The sequence below is a fragment of the Uloborus diversus genome, chromosome 8 (assembly GCF_026930045.1).
Source record: "Uloborus diversus isolate 005 chromosome 8, Udiv.v.3.1, whole genome shotgun sequence".
Taxonomy (NCBI): Eukaryota; Metazoa; Arthropoda; class Arachnida; order Araneae; family Uloboridae; genus Uloborus; species Uloborus diversus.
In genome coordinates, this window is record NC_072738.1 from 18,118,404 (window position 1) to 18,138,815 (window position 20,412).

At 31.0% G+C, this 20,412-nt stretch overlaps 1 protein-coding gene across 1 annotated transcript in view; it reads left to right on the forward strand.

Moving 5' to 3' along the window:
- The window catches only part of LOC129228288 (SEC14-like protein 1), a 66,239-nt gene that overhangs the window by 18,672 nt on the left and 27,155 nt on the right, over positions 1 to 20,412 (forward strand). The window contains exons 3-8 of the mRNA XM_054862964.1: positions 1,956 to 2,105; positions 5,333 to 5,464; positions 10,104 to 10,232; positions 13,444 to 13,654; positions 17,788 to 17,906; positions 20,031 to 20,220. Coding sequence (XP_054718939.1) covers positions 1,956 to 2,105; positions 5,333 to 5,464; positions 10,104 to 10,232; positions 13,444 to 13,654; positions 17,788 to 17,906; positions 20,031 to 20,220 — 931 coding nt within the window. The remainder of the gene's footprint in view (positions 1 to 1,955; positions 2,106 to 5,332; positions 5,465 to 10,103; positions 10,233 to 13,443; positions 13,655 to 17,787; positions 17,907 to 20,030; positions 20,221 to 20,412) is intronic.

Consider the following 20,412-nt stretch of genomic DNA (forward strand, 5'->3'; position numbering starts at 1 on the left):
GAAATTAAAAGCGGAGAAAACAATTGGTTAACTTCTAAATTTAAATTTTAAAATTAACCACCAATTAACGATTTGATTTGAATTGTTTGGATCCATCGTCATAGCAACACCATCCATGTATTGCCGTCAGGTAGTAGCGTTGTTTGTGTACCGTACCGGCGGAGGATCACTTTTAAACAAATGTGTTAGGCATTAGTATTTAGGAGGCTTTGGACAAACTGATTACAACTCAAAGCCAAAACTAACTAGTAGCATGATATTATGAATATGTGTATATATTATGATGTGCTAGAGCCATCTATGTGACAAAATTAAACTTGCTGCACCCCAACCCTGCTAACCCTTTGCTGTACCCCATAAAAAATTAAATTATCCTGCCATCCTATTTAAGTTTTAGAATAGTTCATTCTAAATTCTGACAGTTTTTTTTAATAAGATTTCATTACGCCTTTAATTAAAGAAATTATAATATATAAATTTTTATATTTTCATTTTACAGTTAATGTTTCAAAAAGAAAATCATCACCTTTTGATACCACCTAAAGTTTTTTTTGGCAAAATTCATAATTACTAAGGGATTTACCCTGCCTTCGGATAAATACCCAGAAAAATATTTACCTTCCCACCCGACATCACTAATTGCGTGTATTAAAAATGGTTCAAATACATTTTCATCATGAAGTACCGGGGAGCAAATGCAAATGAGCAAGGCAACAGAAAACAATATATTTTTTTTTTTTTGCTTATTAATGTGAAAACTGTTTCTGTATTTGCCACGTTATCACTTAAACAGCAATAAAATAAATAAATAACATCATAGTCTTAATAACTTCTCAGTAAATTCCTCCAAGCATCCCCCATTTTTTTTCATTTTGGATATGACCAGGGCCCGACTAACTAAAAGTGAGGCCCAAGGCCTACAATAATTTGGAGGCCCCCTGAAGGCTATTATTTTTAAAATGTGTGTATTTTTTGTATAGTTGTAATGCTATGCAAAATTCTTTAAGTAATTTGGGGCCCCTTAGGAAGAGGGGGCCCCAGGCCCAGGCCTAGTAGGCCTGTGCGGTAATCAGGCCCTGGATATGACTAACCTGAAGTTCATCATTGAATTGCTTATACTTGTCCAATTATGACATTGAAAAGAAAGATTCTTTGGTTCACGATATGTTTCTTTCATAATTTCATCAAGTCTTCCAATAAAAAATATTATAAACTGTGTAATACATATGTATGTATCAGTTTTACTAATTATTTCAAATTTAGATTAAAAAAAAAATTTCAGACTCGCTTTTTTGCATTTTTTTGTAAAATACCCAGTTTTTGGGTATTTACCCAGGCCTTGGGTAAATACCCAAAACATATTTACCTACCCACTGGGTATTTACCCGATCCACACCACTAGCTTTAATTAAAGAAAAAATCTATCAGTTCAATATTAATGATAATTTTTAAGTTAGATAAGTTGCACATCAGTTCTCTGCTTAGGCATATTTGTTAGCAGTTTTACTCTACATGAAAGTTCTAAAAAATCATTTTAAGATTTCTTACCAATTCCAAAAGTTTTTATTGGTTCAAATCTATTAAACTATTATAGCCTAATTACTGATAATTTTGAACGTTTTAAATTTTAAAAAGAATTAATGTATATTCCTTAAACACATGGTATAAAATCTATATTGTTTGGTTATAAGGTCACCCCGCTTATAAGGCCAGTTTCGTGAAGTCCCGAAGGGTGACCTTATATCGAGGTTCGACTGTATTTGCTTCAAAAAATATTTCTAGTCACCCAAAAATAAATGAAAGAAAGTCATATTGATAAAAATACAGATGAGTTCATAAACAACTAAAGAATGAGTTGACAAGTTGAAACTTGGTATTTTTGATGACAAATTTGTTAATTTTTATTTCTTCCAGCATGTGTTTTCACGTTCATTCTCCAACAATCTCATTTTTAGGCTTACGAAAAACGTTTTCCAACATGCAAAATGATTCCAGTCTTCCTTGGCAGTGATACAACTTATGAGTACAATAGTGAAGATGGTGCTGTGTACATCATTGAAAGACGTTGCAGATTAAATGTTGAAGCGCCTTATTTGTTAAAGAAGGTAATGACTTTACTGGATTGTTTGACCAAAAATAAAGAATATTGTAAAAAAATATATTCTTTTTTACTTTCTTCTATATCTAATATATAAAAGAAAGTATTGGATTCGAGCAAATTTTCGAATTTCGAATTTTGAGGGATTCGAACCTTTTGAGGTGTGCTGAGCCCATTTTGACCATTTTTGAAAAATGTCTGTCTGTGTGTGTGTGTCACGTCTGTATGTGACCAGTTTTTTGTGGCCGCTCTACAGCAAAAACTACCACATGAAATCGAACGAAATTTGGTACACATATGTGCTGCTATGTGAACTTTTGCCCATTGGTTTTTGGCATGAATTCCTCCAAGGGGGGTGGAGCAATGGGACGTTTTTTGAGTTATAAGTGCCTGCTATTCCCCAGAAAGTAACTGACGGAATCAAACAAAACTTGGTCCATATGTTTCCCTTAACAGGTACTGGTGCTGATTCAATTTTGGTGTCAATAGCTTAAACAGGGGTTGAGCTATAGAACATTTTTTGTTGTCAATTGTGACTGCTGTATCTCAAGAAATAATGAACGGAATCAAACAAAAATTTATCGACAAGTAGCACTTAGAGGGTACAAGAGCTGATTCTATTTTAGTGTCAATAGCTGAAAAGGGGGTGGCGCAATCGAACGTTCTTTTTTTTCATTGTGAGTGCCATCTCTCAAGAAGTAATGCTACGTTCTGGATGAAATTTGGAATAAATGTGAATCTATTTGTAAATAGGCGTTGGTTCAATTTTGGCGCTAATCGCTCCATGGGGGGCTGATTTTTTTTTGTGTGAATAAAAATAGCTTTATAATTGCAACAATAAGAAAGATAAATCGTAACAGACTGTCGTCTGCGTTCTCGTGATTTTAATTGCATGGAAATGATCGGAAATATTATCTCAATGATTTAAAATTTTTAACTTTTGCCATCTTGTGTTTGTTAACAAATAAATATTTGTAATTTTAATCAAGGCTTTAAAATAATTTTCAATTTTCATTCTTTGTTTTGCTTTTAATATAAATGGGGGAATTGGGATGGTCGTCAAGTTTTGGCGTGTTTAATTTTGTTTTTGTTGAGAATATTGCTTCCTTGTCAAGCATGGGGAGGGATTAGAATTATAAGAAAGATATAGAAGAAAGTTTTGTGATGGCCACAACATACTAGTTTGAATTGTAACTGCAGTTGAATGCACTGCTATGAAATTTTATTAAATTTTTCTTTATATTCAGTAAATAATAAGGGTTAATTTTTGTCAACTTGAAAAAAAAAAACATTGTAGCATTTTGTACTGTCAGGGGCGGGAACAGCCATTTAAAGAGTGGAGGCAAGGGGGGATTATACCCACCCCCATTAATTAACCTACCGTTTTGGGTATGAAAAAGTTCTGAAACTGCTTGAGTGTTAATAAAATGCACTAAATCAGCCAGGAATAAGGCACCAGTGAGGGGCATAATCGAGTTCTCATAATTGACTCACTTGATTATTCAAGATCATTCTAGAATTTGAATATCACGAGTTCTCGATTAACAACTCAAATTCTTGATTATTGTATCTCAAGATCTCGACTGTCGCAGCTCGTGTTCTGGATTATCACATCCCAAGATCTCTATTCAAAATAATGGTGAAGACAATCGCTCGAGATCTCAATTCGAAAGATCTTGATCGTCAATCGCTCAAGTTCTCAATTCGAAAGATCTTGATCGTCAATCGCTCAAGTTCTCAATTTGGAAAGATCTTGATGCAATCACTCGAATTCTCAATTTCAAAAGATCTCGATTATGAACCGCTCGGTTTCAAAAGATCTCGATTGTCAATCACTCGATTATTAGAAGTACTCGATTATTGAGATCTTGATTATCAGTCACTCGATTATAAGATGTACTCTATTCTTGAGATCTTGATTGTCAATCACTCAATTTGAAGAAGTACTCGATTCTCGAGATCTCGATAATCAAAACATCTCGATTATGCCCATCACTATAAGGCGCCTACTAGGGCAATTCTCAACCTTTCTTCACCCAAGAGCACATTCTAAAAAGCTAGCCGGACAGTGAGCGCCACTTTTTTTTTAAAGGTCAGTTGGACAATGTAATTTAACCTATGAAAGTTTATGATGGTACCTGTCCCTAGGCATTGAAACCAGCACCTTTGAATTTATGCATGCAACCTGGTGATTCTTGTGACTGTTCGATTGGTAAAAGAAATGAATCAAGAATTTTCGTGGCCAGTCTTCAATGAGTTGAGGTTAAAGACTGTCTTTCACATCTTGTTTTAGTTATGTTCATTACATAGATTTGAGGCAACACGCGAGAACGCAGTCGGCACAAGGCAAGTGTGAATTGGGCAAAAGTTTTTAAAGCCTTTGGCTGGCTTTGATGTTGCAGTATCTAGAATAGTGTTTTGAGTGTTCAAGTTACGTAATGAGGTTCAGAGAAGGGAAAATTTATTTTATGTTGGTTGCTTTTAAATGTAATGTGTGATTTAAAAATGTGCAATAAATGTTTACCTTCTGCATCTTGTGTACCTTCTCCACAGATTTAAGTATTTTTGAATTGTATTAGTCAGATAAAAAGAGAGAAGGATTCATTACTTTTATATGTTTTTTAAATTGCGTACGTTTTAGTTACAAATGTGATTGACATATTGCATACCTTGCTTAGTATAGAATAGCTTAAACTTTGTATTGTCTACATTGCTCTTCTTGATATTCTGTGAGAGCATTTACAAGAAGCATAAAAATTACTCTTGTGCAGTATTCTATTGATTTATTGACTTTAATTTATTGAACTATTTTCCTTTTACTTTATGATGAAATCAGTTTCCATTATTTCTATTTTCAAGGCCCTATGGTACCTTTAATGGCAGCCTTAAAATTCTTTTTTAAGCATAACATAAAAAAAAAAAAAACTACTGAATATTTTGAGCTTACATTTCGGGTATCCACTTTACAGCTCTTTGAAATTAATTTTCCATTAAAAATAAATACTGTTTTAGCTTATTTTTTCAAAAATGAATTTAATAATTCATAAAATAGAGAATTGAATTTTTAAGACCCTAAATGATGTTCCTATAATTGAGTTGATTCATCTTCATACTTTGATATAAAAAGCAATTTTCACCGTATCCAGTGTTTCAATTACATTTAGTTTTCCCCCAACATATTTAATTTTTGTTATGAGAATTAAATATTAAAGTTGTTCTTTCTCTCTTTTTTAGATCATAGGTGTTGATGTTGTTTACTTCATTCAAAAGAACACTTTGGATCGTCGTGCAAGAACGTTAAAAATTGAAGCTTATAATGAGAGTTTTGCTAATAGAGTTGTTATTAATGAAAACTGCCTATATTCCGTAAGTTTCTGTGTCATTTAATTATTATCTCCACAAAATCATCAAATTTGTATGAAATTTTACTTTTATTAAATACTGGCTTTGCACGGTCTACCTTGCAAAAAAAAAAAGATTATCTCAAGTGACGATTGTTCAACAATCAGACTTGAACAAAAAAAGATCTAACATTCCCTGAACGATTGCAAAAAAATTACCCATAGGAAAATTTAAATCCCACGACAACAGGAAAAGCCTCAAAACAAAAGCCATAATTTTATCTGTCCATAATCGAGAAAAAAATGGGAACAGATCCTTTTTCTCAATGATTTTCTTTGTGCTACAAATTTTAATAAAAGCATTGTTCGATATTGACCATGATCAACAATGAATTTCTAATTAAAGGCTTACTTACATTTTAGCACGGAATTAGTTAAAACAGTTATAATGGGGTTGTTTCCTTCAGTCAAAAGTACTACTTTTATTCACAGAAATTCATAGAATAAGAAAAAAAAAAAAATACATGGCCCCAGAAAATACTTTTATTTTCCCAACAGTTATTTTTTAATTAATTTTTTTAAATGTCCAATTTTTCAAACAAGGCGTGGTCTTTATGACTTCACAAATGATGTCCTTTGGTGCATTTTTCACTGCGTTTCCACGTTATGATAATCAAGCAGCAAATTAAAAATTGCCTCTACGCTTGCTATCAACCATATCGTTGCCAGTACACGCAAGTAAAGATGCAAATTAAATGTTGTGCTCTTCTGAATGGCAACAGTGAATGGCATTTCATCATTTGTGATGTCATCAGCAGAAGCGTTAAACTAGGAAAGCACAAAATAATTTTTTTTTTTAATATTAAACTTACTCAAATTATTTAAAAAATGGTCAGATCCTATGTTTTTAATCATGCCCTTTCAAAAAAAAAAAAAAAAAAAGAATACTTTTAAAATTTTGGAAACGACCCCATTCATATTCTAGTTACTTTCTTATTTTCTTTCACTCTCTGACTTTATGTTCCTCAGTCTATTAACAACTGTCCAAAGCGATGAATTAATACAGCAAAAACTGGAATAACTGAGTAATAGGAGAAACGCCAAATTTTGAAAAGGTGAGTACTTAAACAAAAAAAGGCTTCTCCAAATGGTGTGACTGTAGAATTTTTTAAGTTTACACATTCAAACACACATGGTTGATTGGAAAGGGAATTCATGGCAAAGAAGTAAAGGCTCAAAACTTGCATTGTACTATATTAAGGGATCAGTTGTAAGGATTTATATGACACTTAAAAAGCTCCAAATAAATTGATAGAAGCATTTGCTCAAAGAAAAAGTGTACTCTTAATTTAGGAGCTGATTAACTTCAATAAAATTTTCATCCAGAAGTTTATCCTTGTTTATTAGATGAAATGTAATATGCTGAATATTTTTATCTATTGAAAGTGAATATGCTATCAAGTACCAGAAAGTTTTCTGTCTTATTTTGAGTAGGAATCATGTAGTAAAATTCACCTATGCAAAAAGAGATTAATAATACTTTCTCTAAACTTTGTAATATTTTGTGGGGAAAAAAAATTCTCTATCTCAATTTTAAAAAATTCGCTTTTATTTCTACAGTGAGTGAGATTTTCTCATCCATTTTTTCCTCTAATGAGAACCCTGATGATGCTGGAAATTCTGAGAAAAAATAATCAACTAGGGTTTAAAAAAAAATTTCTATTCAACAGATTTGTGAACCGGAAAGATCACTCCCCATTTGATTAGTTATTTATTTCTGTTTGTTGTGTAAGAAATAAGAATTTCAATGTATGCATCATGATGATGCTTTGACTGATTTTTCTTGTCATCAAAATAAAACATATAGGTATTATTTTTAGTTGTTTTAATTTGTATGATGTTACAAAATGTCCATAGCACAGAATTAATACTTGTGCAGATTATTTCAGAATAACTTTTAAAACATCAAAATTAAGAACTTTTTTTTTTCTATTCCATCCTTTGCCTCAAATATGAGTTCCTATCATGATGAATCAAGAAAAATGTTCTCCAGTGATTCTAAAATTGAAATGTCGAAATTTGGTGCTTGGGTTTAGAAATCCTTACATCAGAATGAAAAGTGTGGTTGCAAAATATGCCCAGTGACTGCTTATTTCTAATACTGGTCAGCACCCAGTCTGGCCCTTTAGCACTAATCTTAGATTTTTACTTTGTACAATGTACATATACTGTAGAAAGTGTATTGTACAAAGTACACTGTACACTGCTGTATATATAATGTATACAGCAACTGTAAGCAATAGTAGTGCTTACAAGATATTTCCTTATTGCAAGACATGTGAAGTTGGAGTGCCATAATAAAAGATTGTTAGTTATATATTTCAACATTTATGCTTACTTGCAATTACTTTGTAAAATGTTGAATTTAATATTGTACAAAAATCTTAGTAAACAAAATTTGATAGCCCACAAAACTCAAAATAGCCACATTATAATTTTTACTTCCATCTTAGTGTGGTACTTATGTGGAGATTAATTTAAAAAACTACTTGGCATGATTTCAAATGTGCTCATGTAAGAAGCAGTATGTACAGTTGATTGCAAACCTAACCCAAGAGCATTGTGAAAGCTATGCTGATCCTAATAACACCAATATAATGCTGCCAGGTGGGGTTTGCCCTAGCTATAGTAACTTCTTATGATAATTAGTTCAATTACATATTCTTATAAAACCTTGAAAACTATTCTGTTTAAAGTGAAATAATATAGGAGCTACAATGAGTATTTACGACAATTAACTTTTTGTATGCTTATCAAACTCTCTTTTTGTATGTGCTATTTATTCATTTGTTGTTGTAATATCTTTAATGATTCTTTAGTTCCATGATAAATTAACTTTTCATGACTCTCAGATGCAGTGAATTTTTAATAACTGAAAGTTGCAGAGAAAGCAAAAAAATTTCAAGTTATTGAAAATTTGGGTTATAGAAAACGAAAAGAAAACTTGTAGCATAAAATAAAATACTACCACTGAAAGTCATTGCATTTATAATAATAGCAAAAATTGATTGAATAATGTATCAAGGAGATTATGTATAGCAATGTAAATTACTATATAAATTCATGAGTGTGGAAGGGAGTGTGGAGGTTGGAAAACAAATTAAATTTTCTTACTGAAATATAACAATTTCTCTTCACTGAAAAAAAAGGGATACTTTATTTAAAAAAATCTGAAATCAAACATTGCTTCTGAGTAGGCTTTCCAGATTTCTGAAATGTTTAACCAGAACACTGGAATGCCCCCCCCCCCATGTCCGGGGTGTTCAAACAAAGGCACACACATCCTTGACTGGTTTTTTAGAAGGAAGTTCATTTTCAAAGCCATGAATAAATGGTTAATAATTATGAACCTAAATCAGGGATACTAATAAATGACATAAGCAGATAAATCTAAACGTTTTATTCCTTGCATTTAATATAATTATAAGAAGAAACAGTTTCAATGTGGAGCAAAAATTTGAACAATATTTACATGTACTCTTCATTGACTAGGATTTTTTTTTAGAAAAGTCTTTTTTTGTTGTAAAAATCTTCCTGAACTAATCCAATATTAATTTCACATTTCCATGTTACAAATGACAAAGGTATTATCCTTAAGTAATCCTTCACAATTAATTATTTTAAGACTTGTTCATCTATAATCAAATTTATTTTATCGGGAAGTAAAGTAAATTGGCCGGGATGCTGGTATATAATCTGAAAACACAAACTGTCCTGGTCAAACCGGGCAATCTTACTTCTGAGTAGAAATTAAAAAAAAAAAAAAATAAATAAATAAATAGTGCTTGGATAATTTTGAAATGTCAAACAAGGAGTTGGGAACATTTGGGTGGATTCCATGAAAGCAGTAGTACATCTGCTGCTCTTCTTATATACCTTGAGTGTATTGTAATTTTAACACTGGCGCAAGGTCTTTTGTCTCTTTATCACCAAAAACATTTTCGCTAATATTCCTTATGTGTGATAAAATATCTTCATTAATAGGGTACTTTGTGACTTAAATTCCGTCATCAACTGCAGCAAAATCCATTAAATTCATTTGATGGAATGTTTGTTTTCTTTGTAAAAAGCTCCACTCATTTTGTAAATTTATGACAGATATTTATTAGATTCAATTCGTTCAGACACCTTTTGCTGCAGTGGTGCCAATTTCTCTCTTTTTGTTTATACTACTTGGGGGGAGGAGGGGGGACAATTTTAATGAATGGAGTTACGTTAGCAAGGAAAATATGATGAGGGTCATGAAATAAAATTCGGCTAATCAAAAATAAATAACATTAATTCTTTAGTTAGGTGCGAATAAAGATTCATTTCAGTTTGTCGAAGTTTTCAGCTCACCGAAGTTCGATTTATGGAAGTTTCACTGTTTGTTACTTCTTTAAAAATTCCTCTCCGCAAGAAAACGTATTAAATTTCTGAGTTGCTCAGAAATTTCAGAAATGACTGTTTAATAATACTAGTTTAAATAGATCTCTCACAAATGAGTACAATTGTGCTTGTTTTATTATCCAATTTTCTTACTAAGCTTCTCTTATTTGTGCCTATATAAAGAGTTAAAGATTTTTTATTTAAAAAATAATAATTTTTTTATTTTGGTCATTTAGGTTCATCCAGAAAATCCTGAATGGACTTGCTTTGAACAATCAGCAAGCTTAGATGTAAAATCATTTTTCGGTTTTGAAAATGCTGTTGAAAAGTTGGCCATGAAACAGTATTCTCTTAATATAAAGAAGGTATTTTCCAAACCATGTTTGAGTTCTTTATTTAGCATGTAATTTAGTGGATAATTAATACAATATGTTTTGTAGAATAAGATTTGTAAAATTCTATTGATTTGGCTTTATGTTATCTGTACCAGTGTTCTTATTGTGCATGAGTCATGGGGAATGAATGCATGCAATTGTGCAGCAACAATCCATATGTAAAAGTAAAATTGAATTTTTGTTTCTGCAATAGAGTTTTTTTAGTATGCCGTGCACTTCCCCTTTGTTACTGCATTGGTAATTATGCAATTGTGTGGCGAGGTAGCTTTTCTTCCAATTACCGTATTACATCCCATCAGTCCGCAAGCTGCAAAATTCGAAGTTCTGTTTCGATGTCCCTTGTGTGGTTCTTTTCGGCGTGTCAGAAAAATTGAGGTTAGAAAACTGCATTTAATTTAATATGATAAACATATGTTGAATTTTTAAAAAAAATGTGATTTCTATGTATTATCTTAGTATTAAAAAATGGCTAAATTTCATTAATATTAATTAACAATTATTTTTATTGATCTAATAAGAAAAATTTAATTGATTATGAATTGTTTTATAAAGCACTAAAATAAAACAAAGCAGGCATTTGTAGTGCTAAAACTAAAATATTTAACATTCTTGTAAAAAATTTAGAAAAGCTGTTTAATGAAAAAAAAAATGAATTTAGTGCTTCAAAAGAAATTTGAAATAGTTAAAAAAAATAAATAAAATAAATAAAAAATAATTATTATAAATTAATCACAATGATTGCTTCTATGTCAGTCATTTTATTAGCATAATGAATGACCTACATTGATGACAAACACATTTTAACTTTATCTCACTTGTTTAAATATTTATATTCTTGAATAAACTAACAAATTTTTCAGCCTTCTATTTTTTCTTTTTTGTTGCAAAATGAACCCCGAATCATCCAACATGTCGGATAATTTAAATTTCCCTGCATACTGATCAATCTCGCTTATTTCCGGCATGGTAGCTGGTGTGGGATAATACGATATGAACAGTATGACTGTTTCCTGTGAATATATACTGGATATGCCTGCAAAACACATTCTTTATAATTATGCAAAAATGAAATCAACTGAAGTACAGGTGTCCCTCGTATAACATGATTAATTCGTTAGGTGTTGTATCGAAACCATGTTATATACGAGACCTTTTTAAAAATAACATTTTTACTTATTTTTAATACTAATTCTGTATGTGCATGAGAAAAATCAGGTTAAGATGTATCATGTTATATCGAAACCGTGCTATACGAGACTAAGAAATAATGTAAATCAGGGGATGTGTACCGTGTTGTATCGAAATCAAGTTTCATAAAAAGAAAGTAAAGTATTATAGTTATTAGCAAAAATTAACAGAATGTATTAAACAAAAATGAAATTTCATCTTTTATAAATATAACATTCATGTTGTATCAAAACCATGAAGCATTAAATTCAAGTTTCGTACCATATAATATTGAAACCGTGTTATAATAATCGTAAATTTTGGTACCGTGTAGTATCAAAACTTTGTTGTAGAAGTACCGTGTTATACGAGGGATGCCTGTATGTTTTTTCTCTCCATATAATAAATGACAGTAAACACTACCCCCTCCACCGGTCCTTGTTCCTGGAACTCCTGACGTTATAATACACTAAGTGAATGTAACGGTGATGGCTTATCAAAATAAATAATATCAATAATTAATAAATAAATTCCACAGATTGATGAATGTCTTGTCATGCATTTAGTTTTAATTGAGTTATTGCAGAAGGTACATCAAGTATGCTAACTTATTCTGGAAATTGTACCAATAGAATCTGGGGAAGATCTCACTGCCCTTTTTGACTGGCTTGGTTTTCAGTAATATTTAGTCTGCTGATAACCATTCTACTTTACTATTTATAGCCATAATGTGGAAGTAAACTGCAAGTGTTTTTGTCCAAAATAGTAATTTAGTAAAAATATTTGATAATTTTTGACCTTCTTAATTTTGCTTTTCCAAATTCCTAGGTTTTTTTTTTTTTTTTTGGTTTCACGTTTATTGTATTACGATAAAGATTGTTTTCAAAGAATTGTTCAGTGAATATGTTGGGGAAAAAAAAAGGTTCACGTACATTGTGTTTAGTGTTTGAATGTTTCCATGTAAAAAATAGTTCAAAATTACTGTATTACCCAGCATTATCCGGCATGCCGGGGGAAAGCGAGGTTGACCAGCATGCCGGGAAATTCGAATTTTTCCGGCATGCCGGATAATTTGAGACTTATTTTGCAACAAAACAAAAGTAAATTTCCCTCTTCAGTTCCAATCAAAAGGCAGACCAGAAAGGAAAAAAATAAAAAAATCCTGAAAGTAACCTTCTTTCAAAAAACTGTATTGCATACAATATGTGCTTGTTATTTATGATAGGTCATTATTAATGGATTTAGTTATATGCCAATAAAGTAATCAATTCAGAAGCGTTCATCGTTACTGCGATTTGTTCATAATTTTTTTAAATAAATTATTTTAGGTTTCTTTTAGAGGAAAGTTTAATTTTTATTTATTGAATGGCTATAGTAAATTCTTTAGCACTGGTTTAGGGACGGTAACTTACTGCTTAATTGTTTGCTTAGTTTTAATTTATTTTTTATAAAATTATTTGTTATTAAACAATATTTTTCTTGTTAAAATAACAAATGACATTGTTAATAAATACTTTTACAAAATCAAACTGTTTATTAAATGAGATATGTATAGAACTTATATTCATTTTTAAGCTGAACATATGTTTTTTAAAGTATTAATTATTTTTTCTAACCTCGGTTTTTCCGGCATGCCGGAAAGGACCAGACAAGTGTTATTGAAAATCTGGTAACCCCCAAATTTTGCAGCAATGATATAAAGTGCTAAACTAATTTTGGAAATTTGATTGATACTTTTTTTTAGTGAAATAAATTCCAAGACATCAAAATAATTTATTTTCAGGAGGCATGGAATATACATGGTATGTGAAAATGAGCTATATAAACTGTAGCAATCTTGAATTACTGTATTTGAAAAATAAAATATGCCTTACAATTCTGATATTTCAGAACATAACAAATGGATTTTTGCATTTGTTTTTTTCATTGACATGTATATTGAGTCAAACGTTTGCTATTTTGTTCACTGAATTGTAACCTAATAGGTTTTTGAATTGTCCTTTTTGCTTTTTAGGGTAAGGAAATTATTGAATATTATATTGATGAGCTTCACTCAGAAGGAGTTACATACATTCCGCCATTTAAAGATAAGGAAGGAGTACCAGCTGTTGAAGTTACCGAAGCTGAAGGTGCCTGCAGTGTTAGTTCTTCCAGAAACAACAGCCTAACACAAGCTCATGGCATGGTCACAACAGGTTCATCCCAAGAATCACATCAAACTGCAGGTGCGATACAGTTTAGAACATATGAGGCAGTGAGAAGCAAAGGGATGTAAGTGGCAAAATTAAAAATTTGGAGATAACCGGTACACGTGGTAGGTGAACCTCTCCTCCGTCTTGGGGCAAGAGATGGTACTAGTAGCCCTGGTAATTGCTGTATTAGAAAAAAAAAGTCAATGAAAGCCTACCAAGGATGTTATCTTTCAACGTGTTTTACTCAAAACTAGTAAATGTCCACTTACATCCCTTTGCTTCTCACTGCCTCATATATCCTTTGAGTTTAGCATCCAAATCAGTGATTTTTGCTTCCCTTCACTGGTGCTTTGGGCTCTCCATGAGTGATGTCGTTCTTTTTTTTTTCAGCATTTTTGCCCCCCTCCTCCTTTGCCACAAAGTGTCACAGTTCACCTTACCCCCTCCACTTGTTACATGTCACACTGTTTTTCATAAGCAAATGATGTTCCAAAAAAAAAAAAAAGTGATGTCACATTTTGATATTTCCTCCTTATCCCTGGTCACAAACTCACAATTTAACTAACCCCCTCCCCCTTCAAAGCTGGACATCATTTGTGAACAACCCCTTGTGTATTAAAAGCAGAGTTCGAAAATATCATAATACTTTCGAAAATGTCCAATAATTTGATATATATCGGATATTTTGATATATATCCAATATTTTCAATCAACACAAACTGAAGTCTTCAAAACAGTAAATGCATCTTCAAATCGTTCTTTATTTTCTTACATTGTTATTCAATATGTAGACTTTAAATTAAGGTTTCTCTCATTATTTATATCTAATATTTCATTTTACATTTTTGTAAATTTTAATGAGGTTAATAATTTAGTATTATCTGTTTTACTGTTTCTTTCTGATTTGCACAGAAATAAAAAAATATGCATTAGTTGGTGCACTGTCATAAAGCATTTTCTTTTTTTCTGACTAACGTTTAATATATAATTAGGCACTTTTAATATGATTTAAAATTGTTGCATCACTAATAATAAAAATGAATATAAAACAAAAAAGGGAATATTATATTACTTAGCTGCATTAATGCTGTATCAGTACATCATAAAAATGTAGTGCATAACTTTTTGGTTATTTTTAATAATAAATGAACAATATTACTAAGATTAATATAATTTTTATATTGAAAATACCGTGGTTGAAAAAATAAATATAAAAAATATCAAAATATCATGATATTTTCAAAATAAATATCGGATATATATCATGATATATATTGACTGATATTTTTAGACGAACCCTGATTAAAAGGGAAAAAATTAAAAGGATAAGTACATTCAAATTAAAGTGGTTCCAGTATGAAAATGTGTAATGAAAAATTGATCCAGTATTTCATATCATATTTTACTTAGCTTTACCGAAGGATACACTATTGTGTGTCGTGATATATGTCACAGAATTCCATATTTTTTCAAGTAGCATAGGTTCCAAGGTTTTATTGCAAATATAAAGCTAAGCACAGCAAAGTAGAAGAGTTTTGAAAAAATAAAAATTATTTCACTGTCCGTTTTAATACTTCACATTACATTATGCATATGTGCTAACTTTTGTTCATTAGGCATAAATTTTCTGCATTTTCACTGTTATTGCGCATTTAAGTGTTACTCCCAATCTTTTATGCATCTTGAAATCTGATTGCATCTGCTAACGTAACACTCAATCAGTTTTAACAACTATGCAATTCTTCCACTTAGACATTAATAGCTTTGTATTGACAACTTATCAGTTATTCCTATACTGTATCTCTATTTAGGACTTGCACTTTTCCCACACAAATTCGTACAAGCCAACACCATTCACAGAACTAAATAGTAGTTGAATTTTACCAAGCTTAATAAAAAAAATGGTTTGTGAATATTTTAAGAGAACAATTTTATCCAATGAATATTTAAGACGTTTAGGATGGTGATAGATGGTTGTCAAGGAATTCTTCAGGCGAACCAAAGAAGAGATTGCATCATTCAAAGTTTATTAATGTTATTCATATTTGGCTTGTCATACTACCTATTAAGCTTAGTCTCTTTGTTTTAATATTATTTTGTTTGTCATTTCTCGATTGCCCAACAAATTAGTTAACTTTGAAAAGTCATATTTTGTACCTACCCCCACAATATTGGAGAAAATGCAACCTCTAAATATTAGCTAATCTTATTGTAATTTGGTATTTATATATTTTTCATCACTGTGATTCAGCAAATTTGTATGAAATTTGTTGACATGTTTTAAGTTTTGTATGTAGCTGTTATTTTGCTGCAGTCTACTAGCATCTGGTTTTGAGTTGCCATAAATATGTTATTTCTTGAACAATTTACATGTCAAGATATATAAAACAAATGCAGAGCTTATTTTTTCAAAAAAAAAAAGAGCGAGAAAGGGAAATTTTTTTTGAATAGTCAGGGTCAATCCAGACCTGAATTGTGTCAGATTTACAGCCTCTTCCCAAATTTCTGCAGCACATAAGCTTTCCTTCACAAAACTCTGCATCATAAAAGCGCCCCCTTCACAAAAATTCGCATTGTAAAAGAGAACAATTCACTAAAATTCGTATCATAAAAGCCGCCTTTCAACCTTGAAGACTCGTTTACACAAAGACAGAATTTACCGCTAACTTTTCGGTTGGTTTATTTTGCTTAAATGACTAAATGCCTCTAAATTAAATATATATTTTACAGTTGTTCTAGCACCTGGAAAGTCATTGGAAATCCTGAATTTCAACTATAATCAAATTTGGTAATGGAAAATCGGGATCTTCAGCAACAAATGCTCACAAATCATGGGAATTTACAATTGATAATGGGTTTTGAGTTCTAAAACATACATGCCTTAAAAATATTTTATGCATTAGGTTTTAAATTAACGTATTTTAGCTATTTTTTATGCATTTACGCTTTAGCCGTAAATTTTAACGCAAATCAAAATCTGATTACATTCTCTTCTATAAAACTTGCTGGTTTTTGTGTTACTATGTGATTCTGTCACTTGGACATTAATAATTCCGTTCTTATAATTCATTTGTGTATTTGAAAGGACACGAGTCATTTTGCCACACAAACTCAAAAATTTTAATCTGTTTATGTCCAAGGTAAAACAAGCCAATGTCACTTATAATAATTATTAAGTTTCACTAGTGTTTATCTTATGATAATTTTTGAAAAAAAAATTGATCTAATGACTTATTAAGGACGTTTAAAATCATGGTAAAATATGGAAATTATGAAAATTTCTTTTTTTTTCTTTAGGTCTATAGAAATGTTGTGAGTTACGCAAATTTGAGATTTTTTTTCATCACTCTAATGTAGTCTTTCTTAAAGTTTTGGCAATCATATCATTATTACTTTCAGATATTACTTTTTCAACTGAGTGTTTGAGATTTCAATCTTTCTATATCCTACTAATATTTCAATCATTTGAAAGGATGTAAGTTATTTTGATAAATGCAGGTTTAGGGTGACTAATTTTGCTATTTATTCTGATAATTTACTTATTACAAAACTGTCTTAATGCTTCCCTCTTGGCCCGTAAATTTATTATAAAATTATTAAGACCAATTTGAAATTTCTTTGTAAAATTCCCTAATTGTATTCAAATTCCATTTGAAATTCTCTGGGAATCCATTCTTGAATAAACTCTTTATTTCAATATTTTTAGTGATTAAAAGAATATTATTATGTATCATGTTAGACATTTTTCAAGAAAATTACAACATTGAAATTTTTAATTACATAAATTAAAATTTTTACCTCATGTAACTTTTTTCCAGAAAAAAAGGGTAAATTCACAATTTTTTTTTTTCTTACAAAAATAAAGAAAATTAATAAAAATTTTTGCTTTTTCAAAGTGGGGACCCAAAAAATAAAACCTGCATAGGCCTCTGATTGTATTTCATTTTCATTAAGGCTTTCAAAGTATTTTACTTTGTGTTATCATTCATCAAAAACAAAATACGTTATTAAGCCTTTTTAGAGTGCTGTTGTTACTTCAAGGGTTCCAGAATTTTTAATATTCTTTGAATATAATTATTTCACTAACTTAATTATAGGTTAATTTGTTTTTCTAATTATTATGAGCAGTAAAACTTATTTGCTTTTTTTTAAAAATTAAATTTCAGATGCAAATTTCAAAATTGAGTCTGAATACATCAAAAGATATCTTGGTGAACTGACTCCTTTCCAGGAATCGTGCCTTGTACAGTTAAAAAAATGGATGGCTGATGCACACCAGGGAAAAGTAAGTGTTTATCTATCACATTCGAATTTGTTTTAGCATTAATTCTGGTAAATTATTTTCTTTTAGTATTTGAGATTTTTATGAGTGGGAAAAAATAACCCCCAACCTTTTATAGACTGTTGAAATGGACAGAGTGGTGTAGTGATTAGATGTTGGTCTATAAGGCCTAAAGGAGCTGGTTTGAACCTGGTCCTGTCCGTGGATTTTCAAGATGCAGAAAATCGACAGTGTCCATGTCGTATGATTATGCCGCATGTAAAAGATCCCTCTAGTACTCGTTTGGCTAAGAGTGATGGTGGCATAATTAAATTCTTATTGCAGTTTTACTTCGAATAGAGCCCAGGTGCCTCCATCTAGTGGGAAAACTGGGCATCGTAATTCCCGTGGTAAAAACATCCGCCGATAGTGGTGCCACAATCGTGAAAGAATGGAGGTTGTGCCTCTATTGTAGCACCATTAGAAAGAAAAAAAAATCCCACATATTGTAGCCTTAGAGCAACAGTAAGATATCTTAGTGTTATTCCTGGGATTAAATGTTTTAGTATTGCTCCAAGGGGACGATATGGTCATTTCCATCATAGTAGACTAACAATCACGAGGAAGAAAAGTCCCTTGCTGCTTTATGCTTTAAATATTTATTTAAACTGTTGTTATACATTGTGCACATACTGTCTGACCATCGATTACATGGAAAGGCTAATATCCGGTTTATAGGCGGAAATGGACCTATCTATTAGTTTATAGGGGTGCTAGTTGGTTTTTCAGATGTGCACTTTTGCCTCTCTATTATTTAGCCTTAGTTTTGTAAAAATGAAAATTTGCTCACAGCAACATTTTTTAAATCTAAAGTATATTTGATCTATATTCTCATGGCAAAAATTAATTGATTTATTTGTTTTCCTTTTGTTGTTTCCATGGTAACTATTTTTGTTTCCCTTTATTTTATTTTTGAGAATGCAATAAATGAATAAGGCACTAGTGACATTATAAAGCGCGTGAATCAAAATCCCATCGTTATTTTCCCTTCTCCCCTGCTAGATTCATTCAGATGGAATCGTCTTTACTTGGCAGATTGCCGAATTACATACAATCTGTGGTTAAACAGTAGTAACAATAGTTTTGGATCACCCTGTATATGCATGTATTATTATTGTAATACCAATACTCAATTTAAAATTTTTAAAAGGAGGTAAGAGTCCCTTACAAGCATTATGTTTGTAGGGGATCTTAGTCTTTTTTTTGAGGGGGGGGGGAGCAAAAGTGCTGATATTATTTTTACTTTTTTAATCTATTGTGTATTTTCATAATTGTAAAAGTTTGCATTTAATTTTTTACACAGCTTTCGAATTCTTATAAGTTTTTCTTAAGTAGAATAGTATAAAGGAAAAATATCAGTATCTGTAATATTTGTAGCAATTTCATCTGATTCCATGCACACAATAAACTATTTCAGAATTTAAGTAAAATATTTCCAGGAAATATTCGTTCACAGTTTTGAGATTTAATGTTTGAAATAGAAGATTCTATTTTCTTCAAAAAAAAAAAAAAGGTAACGACTGTGTAATTTACATCTAAAACAAGGTACTGTGTACAAAATGGAAAACTTGAAGTGTAAAAATCCTTTTTACAAGAGTAGAATTTGTGGTATAGAGATACATACAGTAAAACCCCTCTAATGCGTACACCTACGGGACAAGTTTTTTTGTCCGCAAAAGAGGGGTGTCTGCAGAACAGGGTGTTAATAATGCTATTTGCCTTGGAATCGTAGAATTAAAAATTGTCCGCATTTGAGGGGTGTCCGTTAGAAGGGGTTTTACTGTATAATTAATTCTCGATAACAATACTTACATGCACTTCAGACACGAAAAATGTTGCTTTCTTCTTTAAATACTGAACTGATATCAAAAAAAAAAAAAAAAATCCACATTTTTAGAAAAATATTCTTAATCTTCCACGGGTGAAAGTCTCCCACTCAGACTACTTTCAAGGGAAGCAGCTGAGAAATTTCAGCGGCAATATTGTTTTCAATCTTCTACAATTTCAATGAAGCAATGCATAATTTGTTAGATAATTTAAATAATTATGGTATATGCATATATAATATATTTTCTCTGTTTTCTCTAGGTTCCAAGCGACCAAACATTGATGCGGTTTCTACAAGCTCAAGATTATAATTTAGAGAAAGCTCGTGAGATGCTTTGCCATTCTCTTGTATGGAGAAAGAAATATCAAGTTGATCGTATATTCTCTACCTATGATCCACCTCCTGTTATAAAACAATATTTTCCCGGCGGATGGCACCATTTTGATCGTGGTAAAGTTTATATTTGAATTTATGCAAGTTGAAGTTACATACCATCATGTATCTGAGAAAGGCCCATTTTGAAATAGTAACATTTTTTGGTTAATTACATTACTTGGTTAGATGGTACAGTAGTTTCTGCTGAATTTGATCATGATTAATGTCATCAGTTGCTTGTTATCCAAATCACTTGGTCCCGATTTT